The following is a 23,028-nucleotide window of genomic DNA, read 5'->3' as shown; positions in this document are numbered from 1 at the left end:
CCATCCATCCACGTCTGTCTGAAATTGCCCCTCTGTAAATAGTTCACTAGGGGGCAGCCAGTCTTTGGGGTAATAGTTGGGTGGGCAACAACGGTCAGAGGCTCGTGAATCATGCGAAACAAACGTCATAATAAATATAACACTTTATGTGACATAAAGACGGTATGTGATAATATGCGGCTGCTTTTGAAACTATAATTTAACAGAATCTGAAAACAAAACATGTTTAAGCGTCTTAATCTGAATCATTCGTTTCGGGTTGTTGTGTAGTGTGAGTGCATGACGACCGTAGCCTACTTTATTATGTAACATTAAAAACTCCCAGTCAAAAGAAATAGCAGTGTTGTAATTGATTGTAAAAGGCACAGCACAGCTCTTTGTCAACAAGTTTCCTCCTCCCTCTCTTTCTTCGAAGGATCAGTCACGGTCACGGTCAAGGGCTGTGGAAACTTGAGCAAACTTCACTCCAGCAAAGACTGTGCGGGAAAATGGCTGGACGTGTGAGCACAAGCTTGCTGACTTCTTTGGTCAGGGAAAACATTGTCTTTAGAAACAAGAAATGTTTGCGCAAAAGTGTTGTGTTCATCTCACGGTGTCATGCGAGGTCTCAGTCCAGCAGCAGCAGCAGCATTAGCGCGGCTCAACCGGACCTCAGCTCGCATCTCGCTGGAAAGACCTACGCAGACCTATATGAACTGTCAGTCAAAGATCCAGAAACTTTCTGGGGATCCATCGCCAAGGAAAGGCTGGCATGGACCAAACCTTTCTATCAAGTGACGGACTGTGATCTGTCTAGCGGGAAAATCAACTGGTTTCTTGGAGGGCAATTGAATGTCTCGGGTGAGTCGCCCCTTTTCTTTACTCATAAGTTACTCCACTTCCCAGTACGCCTGAAACAACATTTCTTTCTATCTGAACAAAACGTTATGAGTGTATTTTATCTTAACTGAGATGCTAATTGTTTACATTTTCCCATGCTTTGTATTTGCACAAAGCACAACTTTCTTGTCAACAGTAAGCGCAGTAGTAATTTCCTCTTACTATGATTGGCAGTGAATTGTTTGGATGTGCACGTGGCAAAGGATCCAGACAGAGTGGCCTTGATTTGGGAGAAAGATGAGCCTGGCACAGAGGAAAGGATCACATACAGGTACATTTGCTCCTGAGAAATTCACATGTGGCCTTATCACAATTTTTCATCTAATATCTATATTTATTTCAAGAATTGAAAACAATGCAAGTTATTGAGAACACTGCAAGTTACTATTCCAGTGGAATTGAGAACAAATTACACATTTTTGCTATTGAAATATGTTCACATAAGAGTAGGGCTGTATGTAGTATGCTCATTTCCCCTGGTTTTTCCTTTTGATTAAAGTTATTTTAAAAACACTAATAATTTAATTAATAAGACAGTTAAATGTAATCTATCTTTAGAAAATATCAAAAAGAATATCCGTTGTTCATACTGTTATTTATAATGTTAGAGATAGAAAGGGTTAACGTGGTATTAGAGCACACTACTGAAGAGTTTGGGGGGGAATTCCTTCACATGCACTTTCTGGAGTTGAACAAAGGCTGTTTTTGAGGTTCCTGTGATGGAATGTGAGTTCCCCCGCTCTCTAGTGCCTGAAGTAAGGATTGAATTTTCCTGGCTGTGTTTCAGATCACTGCTGTTAACAGTAGGCTAAATATTTACAGGATCTACTGTCCTCACTGTTACCAAAATACGATGGTCAGCAGGCCGGCTTGCTCTGATCTAGCCTGCTCACTGTCACTGAACCTTGAAAATTAACCATTTCTCATCTTTTATTACGGAGATGTGAAGATTATTTCCCCCCAGTATCTCTTGTTCTAGGTCAGATGGGAAACATTTCAGGGTGTTTTGTGACGCAGCAGTCAGATTGCACAATCAGTCATGTGCGTAAATGATTTCACCGTTAGCACAGAGCATGTACAGTACGCGTCACTTTCCTGCTTCTGTGGGTAAACAGGAAGTTAGAAGACATTGATTCACATTAGTATGAAAGTGATAGTGTTTTGATTCTGATCTCACAACCATATGGAGGAGATCAAAAAAAACCTTGAGGCGTGACATATGTACAGTGCAGGCTGTACTGTAGGGTTCTCTGCTTAGACACACACGTGTCTGTTTCTCATTTATGATCCGTTGAATGAAGATTAACTGTTTCCTCGTAATGATATGTTCAGCAGGCCAACAAAAGCTTGCCGGTACTTTAATATAGTATAAATAAATACATCATTAAACTACACCCCATAAATGGCCGTTTGATATCAGATGTGCATAATGACCATGATGTGACTACTATGTTCAGTCCACTTCGGTTCAGCACTTGAAACACTTGAAATTGAACCATAGCAGATTACTTTCCCACCCGCATTATTTCCTGTTACTCAGCAGTATGTTTATATCTTTAAAACATTAAAATCTCAGGGAGCTTCTGGAGATGACCTGTCGTCTTGCCAATACCTTGAAAAGTCATGGAGTCCAGAGGGGAGAGCGGGTGGCCATCTACATGCCTGTGTCTCCCATGGCAGTAGCAGCGATGTTGGCCTGTGCCCGTATCGGTGCCGTACACACTGTGGTGTTTGCAGGGTTCAGCTCAGAGGCTCTGGCTGGCAGAATTCAGGATGGTGAGTAAAATAATGTGGGCTTTTTTTCCAGCTGTAAAATAATTTTTGCTAGAGCGGTACTACAAATTGATGCAAAAAAATAATTGTGATGTTTTTAAACTAACAGCTTTTTTCATGTTATTTAAACCTGAGGTTAATTATACCGCTTACCATCTCTGGGTGGGTAGTACCTTGTGTCACTATTAAATATGATCTGGCAAGAACAAATTCTTGTATATTTGGATTATTTTTTTGTGAAATTGTGTTTGAAACTATCTAAACACAGATATTGAAGAGGAGCACTGAGAAAATGATGTGCCATCCTTGGTGGGATTGGCCAGTAAAGTTCTAGGATGGGACTTAAAGGGGTGGTTGATTATGATTTCACTTTTCTAATTTTAGTTAGTGTGTAATGTTTCTGTTTGATTATAAACAACATCTGCAAAGTTACGACGCTCAAAGTTCAATGCAAAGGGAGATATTTTCTTTGAAAGAAATAGCTTTTTAAGGACTACAACAAACAACTGGTAGGGACTACAAGACATTCCTCCTGGGTTAGTGACATCACTAACCCTAAAATTTACATAAAAGGGCATTATACAACCCCTTTAACAAAGGTTCAGTTGCTCAAATTTCCAGCCTATTTAAAGGTGCAGTAAGTGATTTCTGAGAAACTGTCAGGGTTCTGTCACTCCGGTCTAGTTTATTCTTGGTTTTGTGACAGGGCCCTGACTGTCCTGAAACTGTATTTTCTTGTCTTTGTCTGAGTGTGCGGTTTCGAGCCGTGCGCTCTTGTCTGTGTGCCTTGTTTCATATTCGGATTCTGGCACTCAATGTCTAGTTTGGCTTCGGTTCTGTTGGGATTCTGACATTCATGCTTTGTATGTTTTTCTTCTATTGTGTTGAGCGCACAGGACGAGCATTCGCTCATTCTTCGTGCGCTCCGTCTTGTTGTGTGAGCGTGCGGTTTCGAGTTCGCTTGGGTCTTACGCTCTTCTGTCCGGCTGTTGTGTTCTGTGTAGCACGCAGCTTGTGTTTTTGTTAAATTTTTTATTAAATACAAAGCCCTTTTCTGCACAGAGTCCTCGCTTCATCCCATCACCCCAACCCTGACAGAAATGCTGCTAAAAGTGGATCAGACTGAGCACCACCGTACATTTGTAGCAATCAGCAGCAGTAGCTATGTTTCACTGAACCAAGATATGCTTTTGTTGTCATTTTAGCTATAGTAAAACAGGACAGTTTTGAGTGTCATTGTTTGTCTATAGCTGGTGTGCTGCTGGCGACTAACAATGGACACTTACTCGTATATACTGTTGTGTACTGTATGCTAATTTTATGTCCTTGTCGTTCATTCGTCATCTTTGCTTTATTTTTCGAGAAGCATTATTTTGCTTCGCTTCAGCTATGACAAAGCGACGTCCACTCTTGCAAGGCATGTTTGTGCATTTTGGGGGTGGAGCAATGAAGGGAGAGGTGTGTATTGGCGCTTTTCCACTGCATGGTACGGTACGGCTCGGTTCGGTACGGCACGCTTTGGCGCTTTTCCACTGCATGGTACGGTACTGCTCGGTACAGTACGGCTCACTTATGACGCATTTCTACTTTATGGTACGGTACGGTACGGCTCGCTTCGGCTCGCTTTAAATGGTACCACCTCTGTTGAGGTTCCAAGCGTACCTTACCGATACTAAAATAAAATGTGACGTGAAAACACTGCAGATCACTGATTGGTCTGACAGGATCATCACTACCAGCGTCATTGTATTTACAACACGAGACACTAAACCCGCTAGATTTAAATAGCCAGTAGACAACAGCCAACACTGTAGCGCCTGTTTTAAAAGTATTTGCTTCAAAAAAAGAGTATAAACTTAAAAAAAAGAAATGGCTGAATCGTGGTCGGTGGACGAGGTGCAGACGTTCCTCTCGTTGGTTGCTGAGGAGCGGATGGGGAAACACGGAATGAAAAATTCGCATTTAATATGATGATGTCATGACAGTAGAGACGGGCGGCAACTATAAAGATCAGTCCCACCCACTTTGAAGCGGTACTAACTGCAGTGGAAAAGCAACCGAGCTAAAACGAACCGAACCATGCCGTACCGAGTCGAGTCGTACCACGCAGTGGAAAAGCGAAGCGAGCCGAACCGTTCCGCGCCGTGTCGAACCGTACCGAGCCGAACCGAGCCATTCCATGCGGTGGAAAAGCGCCATATGTTTGGATTGATTTCAAATATCAACAGTGTTTAACTATGTTATCAGAAACTGCTTACTGCACCTATAAAGGAAGCATGAAATGGCATTTACAACTTTTTTTAGGAGGGTTTTTAATGACAAATTGTATGAATTGTTAAATGTTAAATTTTTAGTGAAAAAGTGATTTCTACAGAAATACACAGGTATCTTGCGAAATAGTTTGCACTACCATTCAAAAGTTTGGGGTCAATAAGATTTTTTTCTTCTTCTGAATTTCTGAAGGATCATGTGAAACTATTGGCTACTGAAAAAATCAGCTTTTCCATCACAGGAATAAATTATATTTTAAATTAATTTAAATAGAAACTAATTATTTTAAATTGTTTTAAATTATTTTGAATAATTTTTTGACTATTTTTTAACAATTGAATGCAACCTTGGTGAGCACAACAGACTTCTTTCAAAAACAATATTTTCAATAAAAATAAAATATAGAAAAAATAAAATAAAAATTGTATCGACTCTAAACTTTTGAATGGCTTTTGAAATGATTTTTGTCCCTTACATGCACTGAATTGTGCACATGTTTAAAATATAAACATAGTCAATTTTAGTTTCTTGTTGACTATTGGAATTGATTGAACATAACATGGTTTAAACTTTAAAGTCCTTTCCTAGTTACTCAATTCCAGTAAAAGCCCTGCATGCTTTTCAGGGAATACTGAGCTTGACTGAAAAATCAGGTGTGTTTCCATGTTATGAATGTTTTATACATGCTACATTAGAGCATTGTAAACCCTACGTAGAGCATCTTGGGATGTGAATGTGTACGTGATGTTCTGGACAGAGATAAGTTTCAGAGGGCGTTTGTTTTCAGGCCTGCCTGTCTTTATCTTATTTATTAAAACAGACACTGAGCAGATGTTTCTTTCTGATCTTATTTGATGTAATATGAACAAATAAAGTCCAACGACAGCGCTGCAGTTGAGACAGGTTTCTTAAAATTTTGCAAACTTATCAATTGCTTTCTTATAAATGACCTTAAATTAATTGTTTACACATACAGTGTCATCATATCTAAATTTAGCTCCCAGTTAGTGGTAACAAGCACATCTGCTCAGTGGCTATATCAGCAATTGTACACTGTCAGTGTATGCCTGTTCTAGTGTCTGTTTCATTTTATCTTTCTCTCCAATACACACAGCCCAGTGCAAGTTCGTCATCACATGCAACCAAGGCGTTAGGGGCGGCCGTCACTTCGATCTGAAGTCCACGGTGGACAAAGCGGTGAAGAGCTGTCCGTCTGTCCGGCATGTGTTTGTGGCCAAGAGAACTAACAATAGCTTGACAATGGGCAAACTAGACATTCCATTAGATGAGGTAAATCACACAACAATGACCTCCTGCAGTATACAGAGATTAGGAAGCCAAACTAGAAACATTTAGTCAATCTTTTCTGAATTGTTGCATTTTTCTCTGCCAGAGCTCAACAATAAAGGCCCTTGCACACTGAGTCCGAAATTCGCATCCGAACTTTTCGCACGTTAAAAAATAAATACGACCTTTCGTTATGTCAATCACGCTTACACAGTGCCTCCGAAACTTTCGTCCGTCATAAAATATTTTGGATCGGGTTCGGTTTTCTGCGTTTTTCGCATCCGTAGCAAGCATTTTGAATGGTGTTTTGACAATTCAGAGCCACTGAATCATGAATACGAAAAAACGGACTCAGTGTTCAAGGACCTTAAGGCCAGCAGAATACCTTATAATTTCCAGCTATTATTGCAATGTAATATAATAAAGAAAACTTAACAAAAAACACATTTATGTGTGGAAAATATATTATAATAAATACTTTTTTTTTTTAAACAACAATATATACAACACATGACAATAAATATTAATTATTAATAAAGTCTAATCAACAAATTACACACTCAAAGCCAGACATTTTAAAAGATGAATATAAAATTATCTTGGCTCGACCAGGCAAGAAAAATTATTCTTTATTTGTTTTGAGCTCTTATCTGTTTTTTGTGTGTGTTTTTTACCAATGTGTCAGATAAAACATGTGCTGTTGAAAGATCATTTGTTCAGCCATAAAAGATAAAAGTAACATGACTGCAACAAAGGAGAAGTTGTTTCGCTTAAGCAGAATTTTAAAAGGGTTTACATTTGCCAAAACATTCATACATGTTTCCAATTATTTTATACCTCTGCAGTGTGTAGGTCACTTTCTGCTAGGTTTACAGTTAGTAAGGTTTCATCTAGAAGGTACAAGGCTTTTCAAAGCTTTCGGTTTGTGAAGTGGGGAAAGAATGTGTCCATAACTTGTACCCAATTAAGACAGAAGACTAGGACTATAATTCTGTTTCCACTTCATTTGAGTAGTCTTGTTTTGTCTTGCCAGAATTGTCTATGTCTGCCTGTCTCTATGGTGATGTTCACCCAGTCTGTTCAAGGGCACACATTGTCCTTGTCTAGAATTGGTCACATAGTGGTCACATGCTCTGCCATTTTGGCAGTTTTTTGGAAATACTGAATTAGACATGATAGATTAATCTGGGCCTCTGTAAACTCTCCACATGCAGTTAAATGGGCTTTAGAGTTATGTTTTAAGATATAATGTTTTGGTTGCAGGGTCAGTATCTCATTTAATCTCATTATTGGCAGGAAACGCATTAGCCTTCAACATTAATGGTGGTAAAACAAGCGGAAAATCCATTTAGACTGTACAAAGATTATAATTTTATTACACAATAGATAAAAGCCAATAACAACATAGCACATAACTGAAAGTTAACACATTTATGCCTGCATGAAAAATGCATAATAGATATCCAGGTGATTATTAAAATGTAGCTTGCATTTGAGTGATTATTAATTGAGTTCTGAAGAACACCATAGACACTTCCTTAAGCTCTGCAGTCACAGCTGCTTGTGAAGGTGTGGAAAGTTGTTCTTCCTACTGTGTGTAATTTCCATATCAAAGATGTGCTATTGTCACAGCAGCACCCCTCGATGATGAAGAACTTCACACCGCATCCTCCCCCTATTGAGTTTATATTTACACGATTAACATGTTATGATTTTATTTTAAATGAAATATATAAACGGCACAAAAGTAGTTTCATTATAAAGCAATCAATTACTAATTAATACTTGATAATTAATGTCATAAGCTCTAAAATTGGTCTAAAATCAAAGCCATGTGTCTCATCAAGTTGTGTTCCAAATTTTGTTTAGGCGCTATAACAAAAATAGCAACCCAGTTTGATGTGTTCAAAAAATTATACATTTCTGTCAGAATATCACTTCTATTATAAAACATTCACCAAATATGAAACCTTGAGTCTTAGACCTTTCCAGCGATACATATTTTGCATTTAATCATAAAATAGTGCAATAAATTTTGTTAAAAATATTAAACATTGAACCACCCACTATATACAGTGGTCAACATTTGAAGTGGATCAAGACCTTTCATCAAAGTTAAACATGAATTTGGAACAATACCCGTTCTTGTCTTTGATTGAACTTTTTTGATCCACTTCAAATGTTGACTACTGTATATATATACACCATACTTGATTTTTTCATATAAACTATTTTTATAATACACACAATAAAACAAGAATTTTAAATAGTCTAATGAGTGTACTTTTTCTGTCTGTGTCAGGTGATGGCGAGCCAGTCTTCAGTGTGTGCTCCAGAGCCCATGGACAGCGAGGAGATGCTGTTCATGCTGTATACCTCAGGCAGTACGGGTAAACCCAAGGGCATCGTGCACACACAGGCTGGTTACCTGCTCTACGCTTCCCTCACACATCAGGTATGTCACTGTGTTTCTCTGATCACACTAATGCTGTCACACTGGCTGAAGATCACAACACTGAGCAAAGTTTGAAATGGAAGGTTTTTTTTAAAGTGCAAAAATACATATGGATATATGTACTGCATGTGTGTGTATATACAGTATACACACACACACACACACACACACACACACACACACACACACACACACACACACACACACACACACACACACACACACACACACACAAACTGGTAAGCCAAAACATTATGACCAGTCACAGATGAAGCCAATATCATTGATCATATTAAGGTCTGAGTATATTTGATGGTAAGCAAACAATCAGTTCTCATAATCAACGTGTTGGATGCAGGAGAAATGAGTCGGAATAAAGATCTGAGCGATTTTGACAAGGGCCAAATTGTTATGGCGAGGCTACTGGGTCAGAGTATCTCTGAAACCGCAAGGTTTGTGGGTTCCTCCCGGTTAGCAGTGTTTTTGGGCGCCCAAGGCTCATCGTCATCGATGCATGAGGACAGCGAAGGCTATCCTGTCTCGCCTAAGCCGACAGAAGGTCTACTGTGGCACAAGTCAAACAAAATTATGAAATGATGGTTATTAGAGAAATGTGTCACAGCACACAGAGCATCACACTCTGCTGTGAATGGGGCTGCGTAGCTACAGACCAATCAGAGTGCCTGTGATGACCCCTGTCCACCAATTGAAAGCGCCTACAATAGGCACGCAAACGTCGGAACTGGACCTCGGAGCAGTCAAAGAAGGTTTCCATCTTTGTCAAAGAAGGAGTCTTGATTTCTTTTACATCACGTGGATGTCCATGTACGTTTGCACCCTTTACCTGGTGAAGTGATGGCACCAGGATGCACTGTCCCGGTGAGGAAGTGTGATGCTCTGGGCAATATTCTTCTGGGAAATCCTGGGTCCGGCCATCATGTGGACCAAATTTGACACGTGCCACCTACCTAAACATTGTTGCCGACCAGGTACACCCCTTCATGACAATAGTGTTTACTGGTGTAAGTGGCCTTATTCAGCAGGATAATGCACCCTGCCACCCTGCACACATTGTTCAAGAATGGTTTGAGGAACATTATGAAGAGTTCAAGGTGATGCTCTGGCCTCCAAATTCCCCAGATCTCAATCCAGTTGAGCATCTGTGGGATGTGCTGGACCCCAACAAGCTCAATCCATTGCGGCTCCACCTCGCAACCCACAGGACTTGAGGGATCTGCTGCAAATGTCCTGGCGCCAGATACCACAGGACACCTTCAGGGGTCTTGTGGAGTCCATGCCTTTGCGAGTCAGTGCTGTTTTGGCCGAACATGGAGGACCAACAGCATATTAGGCAGGTGGTCATAATGTTTTGGCTCTTTGTCGTATATCTGAACAGAATAATGATGGTGGTAACATGGTAAATATTCCACGGTATTTATAATAATGCTACTCAAGCTGTTATTTTTTTTATTAAACCTACAGTGTCTTTAACCAAGTGTAATATTTTGTAGTATAATAATGAAATACAATCTAGCCATTTTTTCCTTGCTCTGCATTGTAGTTTGTGTGTAGAACCTGACAACCTACATCAAATGTTTTATATTACATTTACATACCACATTTATAGCACATTTACAATCAAATGCACAATGAATATACATTCAGCAATCAATTTTCTGAATAGCTTTAGAGGGTGTAATTTTTGTCCATTTGTGTATGAATACCTGTCTGTGGTTTCAGTATGTGTTTGACTACACACCTGGAGATGTGTTTGGCTGTGTTGCTGACATCGGTTGGATTACGGGTCACAGTTATGTGGTGTATGGACCCCTGTGTAACGGAGCCACTTCTGTTCTGTTTGAGAGTACACCCATGTACCCCAATCCAGGTGAAATATCAGGAGAAATTACATGTACTTATGAGCAATGGTTTGCCGTATGTATAATGCACATGCACTCTATTTCTTTTTTAGTTTTAATTTCAGTTTTAGTTACTGTGGTTTATAGGCATGATAAAAAATTGTGCCTTCGTATTGCCAAAGCATTTGCAGACAATAAGTAAAATTAAATTTTCAAAACATTTAAAATGCATCTCTACAAAGATAATTAAACAAGATGGAAGTGTTTGGGAGTCACAACTATTCTATTCATTCCTTAAGTTTATAATTGTGTCAGTCGTGTTCCTGTTCTCGTCCATTCTGAATGCGGTGAGCGGTGACCCCTCTAGATCATGTCAGATAGGGTTACTGTCCCTCACAGCCCTTCAGAATGAAGGAACTTCTTTTGTTCAGGTGACACATTAACCTGTATAATGTGCCTTATCTGCCTTTATGAGTGTATTTTAATGGAAATGAGTCTTCATGAGTGGTTGTAAAGCAGTGCTCTTTACAATGTGACCTCTGCAGGAAACATTTCCATTTATGTTTTCCTGCTTTTCGAAAGCCTCTGTTTCTGTGCTGGTATCCATTAGACAATGTGCTTGTGTAATAGTGGGTTTTAATTAGTCATCATTACTGTTGATGTTCATATTTTTTTGTAAGCTCATAACTTATGTGTTTTGTTGAAGTGCTATGTGGTTGTAAATCAAACACTTTATTATCTTTGTCTTGACTATGTTTTGTGACTGTTTTAGGTCGTTACTGGGAGACAGTTCAGAGGTTAAGAATAAACCAGTTTTATGGAGCTCCTACTGCCATCAGATTACTCCTGAAATATGAGGATAACTGGGTGAAGAAATATGACAGGTCATCACTGAAGACACTTGCATCTGGTGAGTCTTCAAAAGTTTAATGGCAAAAAAAAAAAATATATATATATATATATATATATTTGGAGTTATAATACATTATATTTGTTTGTTGCAGTATACTACTATTCAAAAGTTTGGGGTCAGTAAGATTTTTTTATTTTCTGCAAGGATGCATTAAATTGATCAAAAGTGATAGTAAAAAAATCTATTTAAAATAAATCCTATTCTTTTGTAAGAAAGGTTCCTTGAGCAGCAAATCAACATATTAGAATGATTTCTGAAGGATCATGTGACACAGAAGACTGGAGTAATGGTGCTGATATTTCAGCTTTGCCATCAAAGGAATAAATTGCATTTAAAAAATATACAAAAGAAAACAGTTTCTTTTAAATTGTAATAATATTTCACAATTTAACTGTTTATTTTTGATCAAATAAATGCAGCCTTGGTGAGCATTAGAGACTTACCGACTACAAACTTTTAAAGGGCAGGGTGTATTAAACATATCCATTTTGTATAGAATTGCTTACTATGATATTTGTCTCCTTAGTTCCACACAGCCAACAAAATCAAAATTGACCTGCGTTGTAAAGAAATTTGCATTTCATTGTGAATTGTATTGTTAATTATCACACTAAAAAAAATACTATTTCAAATCCCAATAAACTTTTTTAATTATTTAGTTAGAAAATGTAAGATTTTTTTACTCAGTGTAAATACATCTTAAATGTTTCACTGCCGTTTAGTTACATCAGTGTGAAAGTCAGTGGGCCCTATTTTAACGATCTGAAACGCAAGTGTCAAGCGCAAAGTGCAAGTAACTTTGTGGGCGGGTCTTGGGCGCTGTTGTTATTTTCCCGGCGGGATAAATGACTCTTGCGCCAGGCGCAAATCTAAAATGGGTTGGTCTGAAGTAGCTTCATTATTCATAGGTGTGGTTTGGGCGTAACGTGAAATAAACCAATCAGAGCGTCATCTCACATTCCCTTTAAGAGCAGACGCGCTTTTTCCATAGCGGATTGCTATTGTAACGGCGGATTTGCCAGGCGCGCGCCAGGAGCTGTTCACAGCCAAGGAGAGCAACGCTCTCGTCACGGCCGTAAAAGAGAGAAGTTACATTGAAATGGAGAAACCCACCCAAATTAACTTCGGTTAAACAGGCGTATGATAATTTGGGTAAATGTGTAAGCTAGATGTATGCTTTTATAATAAATTGTCTATCTATCTATCTATCTATCTATCTATCTATCTATCTATCTATCTATCTATCTATCTATCTATCTATCTATCTATCTATCTATCTATCTATCTATCGTAATAATGTATGATTTGCAAAAATGAAAACTGCTGCTTCTGTGTAGATGAGAGAATCAAAGTGTATGCGCGTTGTGCACACGCTACATTGATTATGGCCAAGCATGCGCCCTTAAAATAGCATATGAATAACATGCGCAACGCGCCACTGACTTTAAACTATTTTTTCCTGGTTAGTGGCGCAATTGTTTTCTAAACCATCAAAATAGCATGAAGGAACGTTTGCGCCGGAACACGCCTCCTTTTTTGCGCTGAACCGCCCAGGGAGCGCAAGTTCATTCCCTAGTTTAGCGACGTGCTTCTGTGGAGGGAAAAGCGCGCTTTGCGCGGGTGCAAAATAGGAATGATACATGCGTCGGTGTACAAAGTCAATTGCGCTGGGTGCAAGATAGGGCCAAGAGTGTTATTTATCATTTAACACTTTTTATTACGACTTAACCCAGGTTTACTTGTGGTGGATTGCTCCTGTTGTAAGAGGGAAAAGTGCATTGCAATGGCACAATGGGGATGGGGAACTCATCATCTCTCCAGTTCAAAGGTCACCATTTTCAGGGTTTGAACTGAAGAAGTACAATATCTGGGCTGGTGTTTCAAGCACAGATATTGTACTTCCACCAAGGGAGAACATTCAGACACAGTTAAAGTTTAGCCTGCTTACTCTAGATTATTTTTAATGAGTCTAGTCACACAGCTTTTGAGTTCAACAGTGGAAAATCTAACTTTGCGCCAAACAACAAGGACACTAGATTGTGTGCACAGCCGGTCTGGGTTTTGTTGGCCCCTTTAGTACCCTTCAGTTCCACTTGAAAAGATAGGGCTAAGATTTCCTTGAAATTCAAAGTCACTCCATCATACCAACTTAGAGAGCACGTTTTTAAGTGCAGTGTTTATGGTCGATGAATTTGTCTATATAAATGACCATGTGAATGTGTGATCTGTTGGCAGTTGGTGAGCCCATTAATCACGAGGCGTGGGAATGGTTCCATAATGTGGTCGGGGATGGACGATGCCCTCTGGTGGACACATGGTGGCAGACAGGTAAAAGGAAATCGCTTCATCTGTTCTTGTCTGTATAACATACTCTTGATCTTCAGTCTGGCAGCACTGGTCAGATGATTTACCATGCGTGACATTATTCAGAAATAAATCTCTCTCTCTCTCTCTCTCTCTCTCTCTCTCTCTCTCTCTCTCTCTCTCTCTCTCTCTCTCTCTCTCTCTCTCTCTCTTCAGAAACTGGCGGTGTGTGTATCGCCCCACTCCCAGCTGAACCGGGAGCAGAGATCCGGCCTGCCATGGCTATGAGACCCTTTTTTGGCATCCAGCCGGCACTGCTTGGGGAGAAGGTGATTTACACTTGTTTATTTGTTTCCTGACTCACGGCTTGGTCTCTTGTTGTTTAGGAACGTAGGGTGCATTTATAGCAGTTTCTGTTCCTCAATTACACAATACTATTAGAAAAATGCCCAACTCCAAGTAAAAAATAATAATAATTAAAAATGTAATTGTAATTCACAACAAAAAAAGTAATATGACTGATATGAAGTGGCATTGTGAGATTATTGTGAAATAAAAAAAACATAATTGTGAAATATAAAGCCTCAATTGTAAGATTTAGTCATAATCTGAAAAAAGTAAAAAAAATAAAGTCATAATTGCTAGATATAAAGTCCCAATAGTAAGATATAGTCATAATCTGAAATAAAAAACAAGTTCTTATTAGCACTTTACTTCCTGGCAAGCTCAATGATTTTTCTGTGTTTTCTATAGTAGTTTGTTCTACACTTGTTCTAGATACAGTAATTGTTAGCAGACTGTCCTATTCGGACCTAAACAAGGGTAATATTTGTCTTTTGCTCTGCCTGGATCCAATGCACTTAGCTTCTCCTGCTGTGTTTAAAGAAAGCTTTGTATTACAGACCCTGGCACTCTTTTGTTACACTCTGGGGAGAGAGACAGAGATTTTTACCCCCTCCCATGAAGATCAACTGAGAGACATCTCAATGCACGTGTTTTTAGTCGTGTGGAATAAACACCAACCTTTTGGTTCTTCAACAGGGGCAGATAATAACAGGAAATGATGTCAATGGAGCTCTGTGCATTAGCCAGCCATGGCCTGGAATGGCCAGAACCATATTTGGAGACCACCAGAGATTCGTCGATGCATATTTCAAACCGTACCAAGGTGAGCCAGAACCCTGGGGCTCGTGAAGCTTCCTTCTTTTATAAAAGTTTTGAAAAGGAAAAGATTTTGATACTTGTTGAATTATGTTCTTTCTGACTTTGTCTTTAAAGTGAGGGTCCTGGCTAGGAAAATCTTTTTGAATTTTCAAATGTGCTTTCTGTTGTTGTGAATTGCACTCACAATAACTCCATTTAAGTTTTTACTTCATAAAAAGTTTGAAATCAAAGTCGACAGATAGTGATCAGAGGTATAAGTTGACTGTTAACTGATGCCATGCCATAGGTCAGTATTTTACGGGTGATGGGGCGCACCGCACCAAAGACGGTTACTACCAGATCACAGGACGAATGGATGACGTCATCAATATCAGTGGGCATCGGCTGGGCACCGCCGAGATAGAAGATGCACTGGTGAGACCCGAAGTTCATTATTCGTAATTACAGAAATTAATTATATGCAGGTTTTTGTTTTGTTTTTTAAATATGAGTACAATGTACATTTTACATTTACATTTATTCATTTAGCTGACGCTTTTATCCGAAGCGACTTACAATTGCTATATATATGTCAGAGGTCGCACGCCTCTGGAGCAACTAGGGGTTAAGTGTCTTGCTCAGGGACACATTGGTGTCTCACAGTGGATTCGAACCCGGGTCTCTCACACCAAAGGCATGTGTCTTATCCATTGCGCCACCATCACCCCCACCCCCACCTCAGTATTTATTATAAATTATTTATTGGTGCACTTCATTTTTTTATTTTTATTAATGTGCCCTCATCCTCTTCAGGGGTAAAAAAAAAAAAAAAAAAGAAGTGTTCATCAGAGCGATCACATATTTCAAATAAAAATCAAACAGTTACATTGCAGACCACAGACAGATATGAAGTGGTTTGATTTGCAATGCGTTTAAAGTGCAGAACTTCTGCCAAATCTGACACTTCAACATAAATACAAAATGTCTGTTACGTATGTGACCCGGTTCCCTGAGCTGAACCCGGTGTCTGAGGCACGTGTGAAACTAAGCTATTGACAGACACGATGATGCGATGATGTCACAAGGTGTGTCCGTGATGTCACAACATTGGAGTGTCCGTGCTCAACTAAGGCAGAGGCGGCATCTATGCCGGTGAACCGAACAATGGTGTAGTGATTCAGTTCGACTCCCAAGACAAGACGATGCTCACCCGACTGGCCAATAGGAACGTGGCCCCGCCCATGACACAATTTTCACAGTGAAAGCAAAATCTGACACGAGAGCAAGAAATTGCATCGAGAGCAAAGAAAAGCGTTTTGAGAGAAAATGTTTTCACACTGATAGCAAAATATATATATTTGAGAGTTTTTTTCAAAGTATTTTGAGAGAGATTTTTTTTTTCTCAGAAATTATTTTTTATGTTCTATGAAAAAATACTTTCTCTCAAAACTTTTTTTAGTCTCAAATATTATAATTTTTTGCTATTGGTATGAACTTTTTCTCTCAAATATCTTTTTTCCTCTCATGAAATGCTTTTTTGCTATCAGTGTGATAACTTTTTCTCTCAAACTTTTTTTTTTCTCTCAGATCATTTATTTTCTCGCATGTAATAAAGACACAATTCTCTCTCCATAATGGGCGGGCTCAGTTTTTCTCCTCAGCAGAGCAGGAACTAATAGTCGAAGTTTATTCTGAATTTTAATGTTTAATTAAAACGCTAGGGAACACCTCAAAGTCTGCAAAAGCCAGGAGAGAGGGCTGGTAAAAAGTAGCAGACAATTTAAATCCGTTAGATGTGGCCATGTTACATTTACATTACATTTACATTTAGTCATTTAGCAGACGCTAAAAACAAATGTAAAAACATGTATGTACACAATAAGTGCATTGCATCAAGTGATTACTTTAAATGTTAGTACATGGTAGTTAAGTGAGTCTTTTACAGAGCTAAAGCAAATGTGCACTGCTGTTCATAAGTTTGGAGTCAGAAAGATTTTTTTTTTTAAATAAATGAATACTTTTATTCAGCAATGATGCACTGAATTGGTCAAAGGTGACAATAAAGACGTTTATAATGCTGAAAAAGATTTATATTTCAAATAAATACTGTTCTTTTGAACTTTCTATTCATCAAAGAATCCTGAAAAACATGTATCACCGTTTCCATACAAATATTAAGCAGCACAAGTGTTTTCAATATCGAAAATAAAAATATAAGAATTGTTTCTTGAGCACCAAATTAGCATATTAAAATGATTTTTGAAGGATCATGTGACACTGAAGACTGGCATAATGGCTCATGAAAATGCTTTTTGCCAATGTTTGCCATCACAGGAATAAATCACATTTTAAAATATATTCAAATAGAAAACTGTTCTTTTAATATAATATTTTGCAATTTTACTGTTTTGATTACCGGTAAATAAATGCAGCCTTGGTGAGCATAAGAGACTGCTTTCAAAAACATTTTAAAACCTTTATTCCAAACTTTTGAACGGAAGAGCAGGATGAACGTTTTGGATGACTATGTGTTTCTCTGGCTTCAGGATGAACATCCAGACGTTCCTGAAACTGCAGTGATCGGAATTCCTCATGAGATCAAAGGAGAAGGTAAGGCCCCCAACGATCTCACCTTTTTTCATTCATGAGCCATCTGGAACACATGCACCCGCCCAAGCAAGCAGGGACCTTTTGATCCTCAATTCATTGTGTGCATTACAACACCCTTGGCCATTGTGAAAAGAACAAAAATAATAAAGACACAATTAACTGTCACAAAATATTCAGTTTTTAAAGCAAACGTAATGGGATTTTACCTTGCCTCTTTACATTTCTCTCACTTTATCTTCCTGTCTTTCTCTTTCACCAGTTCCATTTGCATTTATAGTTTTAAAAGAATCTGCTACTGAGAACCAGCAGGCTGTTGTGGGAGAGCTGAGACTCCTAGTGGCTACTAAAATAGCCAAATATGCCGTCCCTGATCACTTCCTGGTAAAATCAGTAACATCTTTTTTTTTTAAACTTGTTGTACAGTGTTAATTGTTTGATCTACTGTATATTTATGTCATATGTTTATGCAAGAACATTTATATCATAGTATTTACAAAGAGCGATTATGACTGATCATAGAATCACAGAACCGTACAGATGGTTTTAAGATTTATTTGTTTTGTCAGCTGTGAAAGCATCTCTGCTCTCTTCTTTAAGGTTGTGAAGCGTCTTCCTAAAACACGCTCTGGAAAAATCATGAGGAGAATCTTGCGAAAGGTTGCCATGCAGGACACTAGCAACCTGGGGGACGTCTCCACGCTGGACGACCCCTCTGTCCTTTCAGAGATCGTTGAGGCACAAAAACACTACAAAAATCAAGCAACCAAGAAGTAGAAAAAGACTGTTGAGATGTTGCCACGTTTAATTTGAGGAACTATGAATGTGATACTGTGATGACAAGTAATTCATGTGTAAATGTGAGAGTAGCAACAATGTTGGCTACACATAATGCATAAATTGCAGGTTAAATGCAATTTCATATGTAGTGAAACATGCACCTGAATCCTTGAGGTTTGTACAACTTGGACAAACATCTTTTTAAACATAAAGCGTTTTGCACAGTGTTCTTCCTGTAGGCAGAGAATGGATGAGATTTTCTGTGGAACATCAGTATTTTGTTCGTGAGAGATGATTTTATTTTTTAAGGTGCTCGATCAGTTTGTCTTCAGGTAAATCTCACCTCTCTCATATTCTCCTTGTTTTCTTTGAAGCCTCTTTGGAGTTTTATGCCTTCATTTCCTAATGTTTATGACTAAATAAACATGATATAACTGATTAATTTTCAATCAATACTAAAATGACAATGATATGATACATGCTTCACATATTATAAGTGGAAGTCTAAATGTTTCCATTTGATTCTTAGTATTTTCTGAAAATAAAAATAAATCTATTTTGAACATTAAAAATGTTTAAATATATTATATGGCGTCTGTTTTTTCTTAATTTCTAATATAAAGCACTAATAGTTGCAATCAAAATTATTCAAACCCCCAGGGACTATAATAATTTACAAATGTAGGTTTTTCTAAAGATAGATTTATTTAAAAATTGCATCTAGAAGTTTAATGGCACATTAAAAGTAATAATGTCAATATATAATGTAATGCTTTTGAGTTATAGGATTTTTTTTGTTTGTAATACAGCTATGTCTTAATTATTCAACCCCTATTCAGTGCTGCTGTCACTTATTTGTATGGTATGGTACAAAATTGCATCAGAACACAATTAAGCCTTTGGAAACCTTATAACAAAACTGAATTAGCTTGTGCTGTTACACACATACATTTAGCCCATGCATGAGCTAAAGTTGAGTTGCAAATATGGCCAAATCAAAAGAGCTCCCAAAAGCGATAGAGAACAAATTGTTTTATTACATTAGAAAGTCTATAGCTATAAGAAGACTTCAAAAACACTGAAAATTCCTAGAAGCACAGCTGGCAGCCGTATTCATAAGTTTAACATTTTGTTGTACTAGAAAACCTTTGAGAGTGTTGAAGAAAAAGCATAATATCATTGAGGGGAATGAAAATGAAAAACCCTCAATTTACTGCTAAAGACCAGCAAGATGACCTGATGAAAGGAGGAAAAAACACTTGATGCAGAGTATAAGAAGAACACTAGACAACATGGCCTTCATGTTGGGACATCTTGCCGAATCCCACTCTTGACCAAGAAGAACATAAAGGCCTACTTGATTATGCTAAAATTCATTTGGTTAGACCTGTGGAGTTCTGGAAGAATGTTTTATGGAATAACGTGACCAAACTGGAACTTTTGACCCATTGATCAGCAAAATCATCATTGATCATTGTCTGGTGCAAAAAAGGCAAAGCTTCCGAGCAGAATAACACCATCTCCATCTCCATGGTCAAACATGGAGGTGCTCCAGTCTTGTTATGGAGGTGCTTTGGTGTTGCAGGAAGTGGAAATCTTGACTGTATATAATTATTTGTAGTATCAAGCCTTTTTTGCTCATCAAGATGTTGATGAGACTGAAGCTTGATGATCAATGGACTTTCCTGCAGGACAACCATCCCAAAGTATAGGCTACATCTGAATCTACTGAAGCTTGATTCAGGGATCAGTCATAGAATGTTCCTGAGAGGCCAGTACAGTCTTCAGATTTAAATCTTGTTGAAACTATTTGGTGGAATTTGAAGAAAGCAGTGGTAATGTGAAAAAAATGTCAAAATCTTAATCAGTGATCTTGAAGCATTTTCAAGCGAGGAATGGGCCAAGATTGCTGAGACACTTCTGCACAGAAGCTTCTAAGCACTTACAGTACAGGCAGCATTTATTGGAGGTTATAAAGAATAAAAGATTCTGGACAAATGTTAACTTTTGGGGTTTACTTTTGAAAAGAATAATCTTTTCAATGACTTTTTCATTTTTCCTCAACTTTACGTTCTCAGAATCACTCAAATGTGTATTAAAGCAACACTATGTAACTTTTCAACCTTCATAATGTATTTCCAAGATCCTTGTGATGGTACATCGACTTACAATAGGTTGAATGACACGTCTGCCATAGCCTGACAGGGTCTGTATCGCTTTTACTGGCACTATGTGTAACTTCGGGGTTCGGGTAGTAACCAGAGCACAAAAAGAACTACAAAATTCGACTGCTTTACGGCATACGTCACTTCCCCCACCACTTCGTCAAATTTGGACGTGAGAGGCCAATCAGCGTTTGTTTTCGGCTTTCGTGCGAATGTTTTTGTCATGGGGGTTGTTTACACCTGGCCACTTAATGCGTTTTCTCAGATCCGATAGCTATCCGATCGTGAAAAGTCCAGGTTTAAATGCCCTCCGAAACGCATTTGAGACGGATTTGAATCCGATCCCTCAAACCACTTCAGGAGGAGATCTGAGACGCATTCCAGACGAAACTGGACAAGTGCAAATGCATATGGTTGTTGAAACCACATATGTAAATTGTACTCCTCCCAAAAATGCTATATATATTTTTTAAAAAAACGTGTGAGAGCGTGTTATAGGCTATATGTTATATCCAGATATGACGACGCGCTGGAACACGCATCACCGCAGATGAGCAACTGCATCAAGCCAACGAGCAAACTATCGCAAATCAAAGTGAAAGTAAGTCGCAGGCGCTTAACACACAATCTTCATCATTAAAAGTAAAGAAACGAAATGATCTTTGGCTGTTGCCGCTCTCTCTTATTGCGGTCTTTGATTTTGAAATTTTAGCTGATGATCTATAAAATGCAGCTCATATCTGTTGCTTTCGGTGACGTGCACTCCATTAAATCTGCATATAGCGCGAGAATTGAAGATCGAATTTAAATCCGTTTCGCAAAAATACATTTATGTGACCAGGTGTAAATGGAATCGTTTTGATAAATCAGATTGCTATGCCTCACGAATTAGTTTGCCAGCTGAACTCAGGTGTTGTGAGGTGTATTTATCACGTAGTCCTGAGGGATATCAGACAACGCCGTTTGATGTTGATTCCTGCGATTATCATGAGAACAGCTTTCAATATCTCACATAATTATCAGGACATAAATAAGCCTAACGTAGAGGTTGTAAATAGTGTAAACGAGCACAATTTGCTAACTATTATGATAAATTACAATAATCATGTCTAATGACATCATAACGGCCAATGTTATGAAATAATGTGACGTACATTAATTGATGTTATCTGGCATTTTGTAATGTTTACATTCCAATAAAAACAACACAAATTAAATTATACAGTCGGCCTAGACTATAGACTATTTACTTGTGATTTAGCTGCAATCATGTAAAAACGTTATAATATATTTACGACAGTGCAAGTATTCCACAGCGACTCTAGGGGTCGCTGTTTGACAAAAACACAATTTCTACTTAGTGTGGCTTTAACAAACTTTCTATAATAGTTTACTGATGGCTTTGTTGAATTGTTTTCATAAAAATTTGCTCTCGGCAGCAAAATGTCTTGCAAGTAATTTCGAATAATTTTGACTTTCCACACAATCGATCATGCAATAATCGATAAACACACACAGGTCAAGAACGGTAGCTTCACATTAGCGCCATCTCCCGGTGAGATAGGGAATGTTGGATGTCTCGTGGCAAATAAATGCAATTAAATGTGAAGTGATTCAAATTATAGTACATAAATCAAGTAATAAATCATTATACATTAGTTTTGCCGAAAATATCAGAAATTTGAGATTAGTAGTGCAGGTATAAAATTAAGTTTGTTTGTTTGTCCTATGTTCTGTAAAATATGAGTGCAAATAATGAAAAATAACAAGTCACAAACAACAGGTGTCAAAACAGACACCATGGTGTTTGTGAAAGAGAGAAGACAACATACAGGTGGCAGAATGTGAACCATTTGTGAACAAAATTAACTAGATTTTAAGAGGTGAAATTATTGGTTTATTTTCAGTTTTCCCCTCTGAAAGATGATTTATGTCTAAAACTCTATTTAAAAAAAGGAAGCATAGAATAACATGCAACATTCCATAGCTTCTCATTATTTAAGCGCTGTGGAAGTTGTCTGGTTACTACAAGAAATTCCCAATGATCTAAAAGCTCTGTGAGCAAAGGCAGAAATTATCATACAAGTTGAAAACAATACAAAAATCCTACAACATAGAAATATATTCTATTCTATTAAAAATTCTATTAACATAGACCAAATTGTTCACAGAATATATTCTGTGAAAGACACATTAGAGAGGATATAGATCACAAATGCTCTTTTCTAATTGTGAAAGAGTCTATTGTGCTTTTTTTCTTTTTTTTTACATCCCTGTTCATCTTTTTTTTGGTATGAGATGTCACAATTTCAATGTGTGAAAATGAATTGCAACCTAGTCTTAAACATGTCATCCGTTTTATGATTATGACCCCCCCCCCCCCCCCCCCCCCCAAGAAAAAAAGTATATATGAAGAGTTCAGATGCAAAAGCCTCTAAATGCCATCTGAAATTTTCTTATAGAATGATCATTTTTATCAAGCTTGTATATTTAAGTTCAGTAATTTCACTTAAATGACAATTAATAGGTAATCTTCATTGCCATTTAAGTGAAATTATTGAATTTAAATATACGAGCTTGATAAAAATGATC

General features: G+C 38.0%; 1 protein-coding gene across 2 annotated transcripts; it reads left to right on the top strand.

Moving 5' to 3' along the window:
- The first annotated feature begins 417 nt into the window (after positions 1-417).
- acss1 (acyl-CoA synthetase short chain family member 1) lies at positions 418-18,855 on the top strand. Of its 2 annotated transcripts, XM_082144278.1 has the most exons (14): positions 423-840; positions 1,054-1,150; positions 2,456-2,655; positions 6,038-6,213; positions 8,513-8,665; positions 10,406-10,553; positions 11,297-11,434; positions 13,673-13,765; positions 13,958-14,070; positions 14,783-14,909; positions 15,192-15,319; positions 17,431-17,494; positions 17,754-17,875; positions 18,092-18,855. In XM_082144278.1, exons 1-14 carry the CDS (start codon positions 489-491, stop codon positions 18,266-18,268), a joined length of 2,088 nt encoding a protein of 695 aa, XP_082000404.1. In that variant the 5' UTR covers positions 423-488; the 3' UTR covers positions 18,269-18,855. The 2 variants fall into 2 exon arrangements, with proteins under 2 accessions (XP_082000405.1, XP_082000404.1); XM_082144279.1 differs by lacking the exons at positions 17,431-17,494; positions 17,754-17,875; positions 18,092-18,855 and adding an exon at positions 16,727-17,299 and having other exon boundaries at positions 418-840; positions 15,192-15,375.
- The last annotated feature ends 4,173 nt before the right edge of the window (positions 18,856-23,028 follow it).

This window comes from Leuciscus leuciscus, assembly GCF_965113295.1.
Source record: "Leuciscus leuciscus genome assembly, chromosome: 17".
NCBI lineage: Eukaryota > Metazoa > Chordata > Actinopteri > Cypriniformes > Leuciscidae > Leuciscus > Leuciscus leuciscus.
Note: the sequence above shows the minus strand (reverse complement) of the source record. Positions and strands in the feature narration are given on the sequence as shown.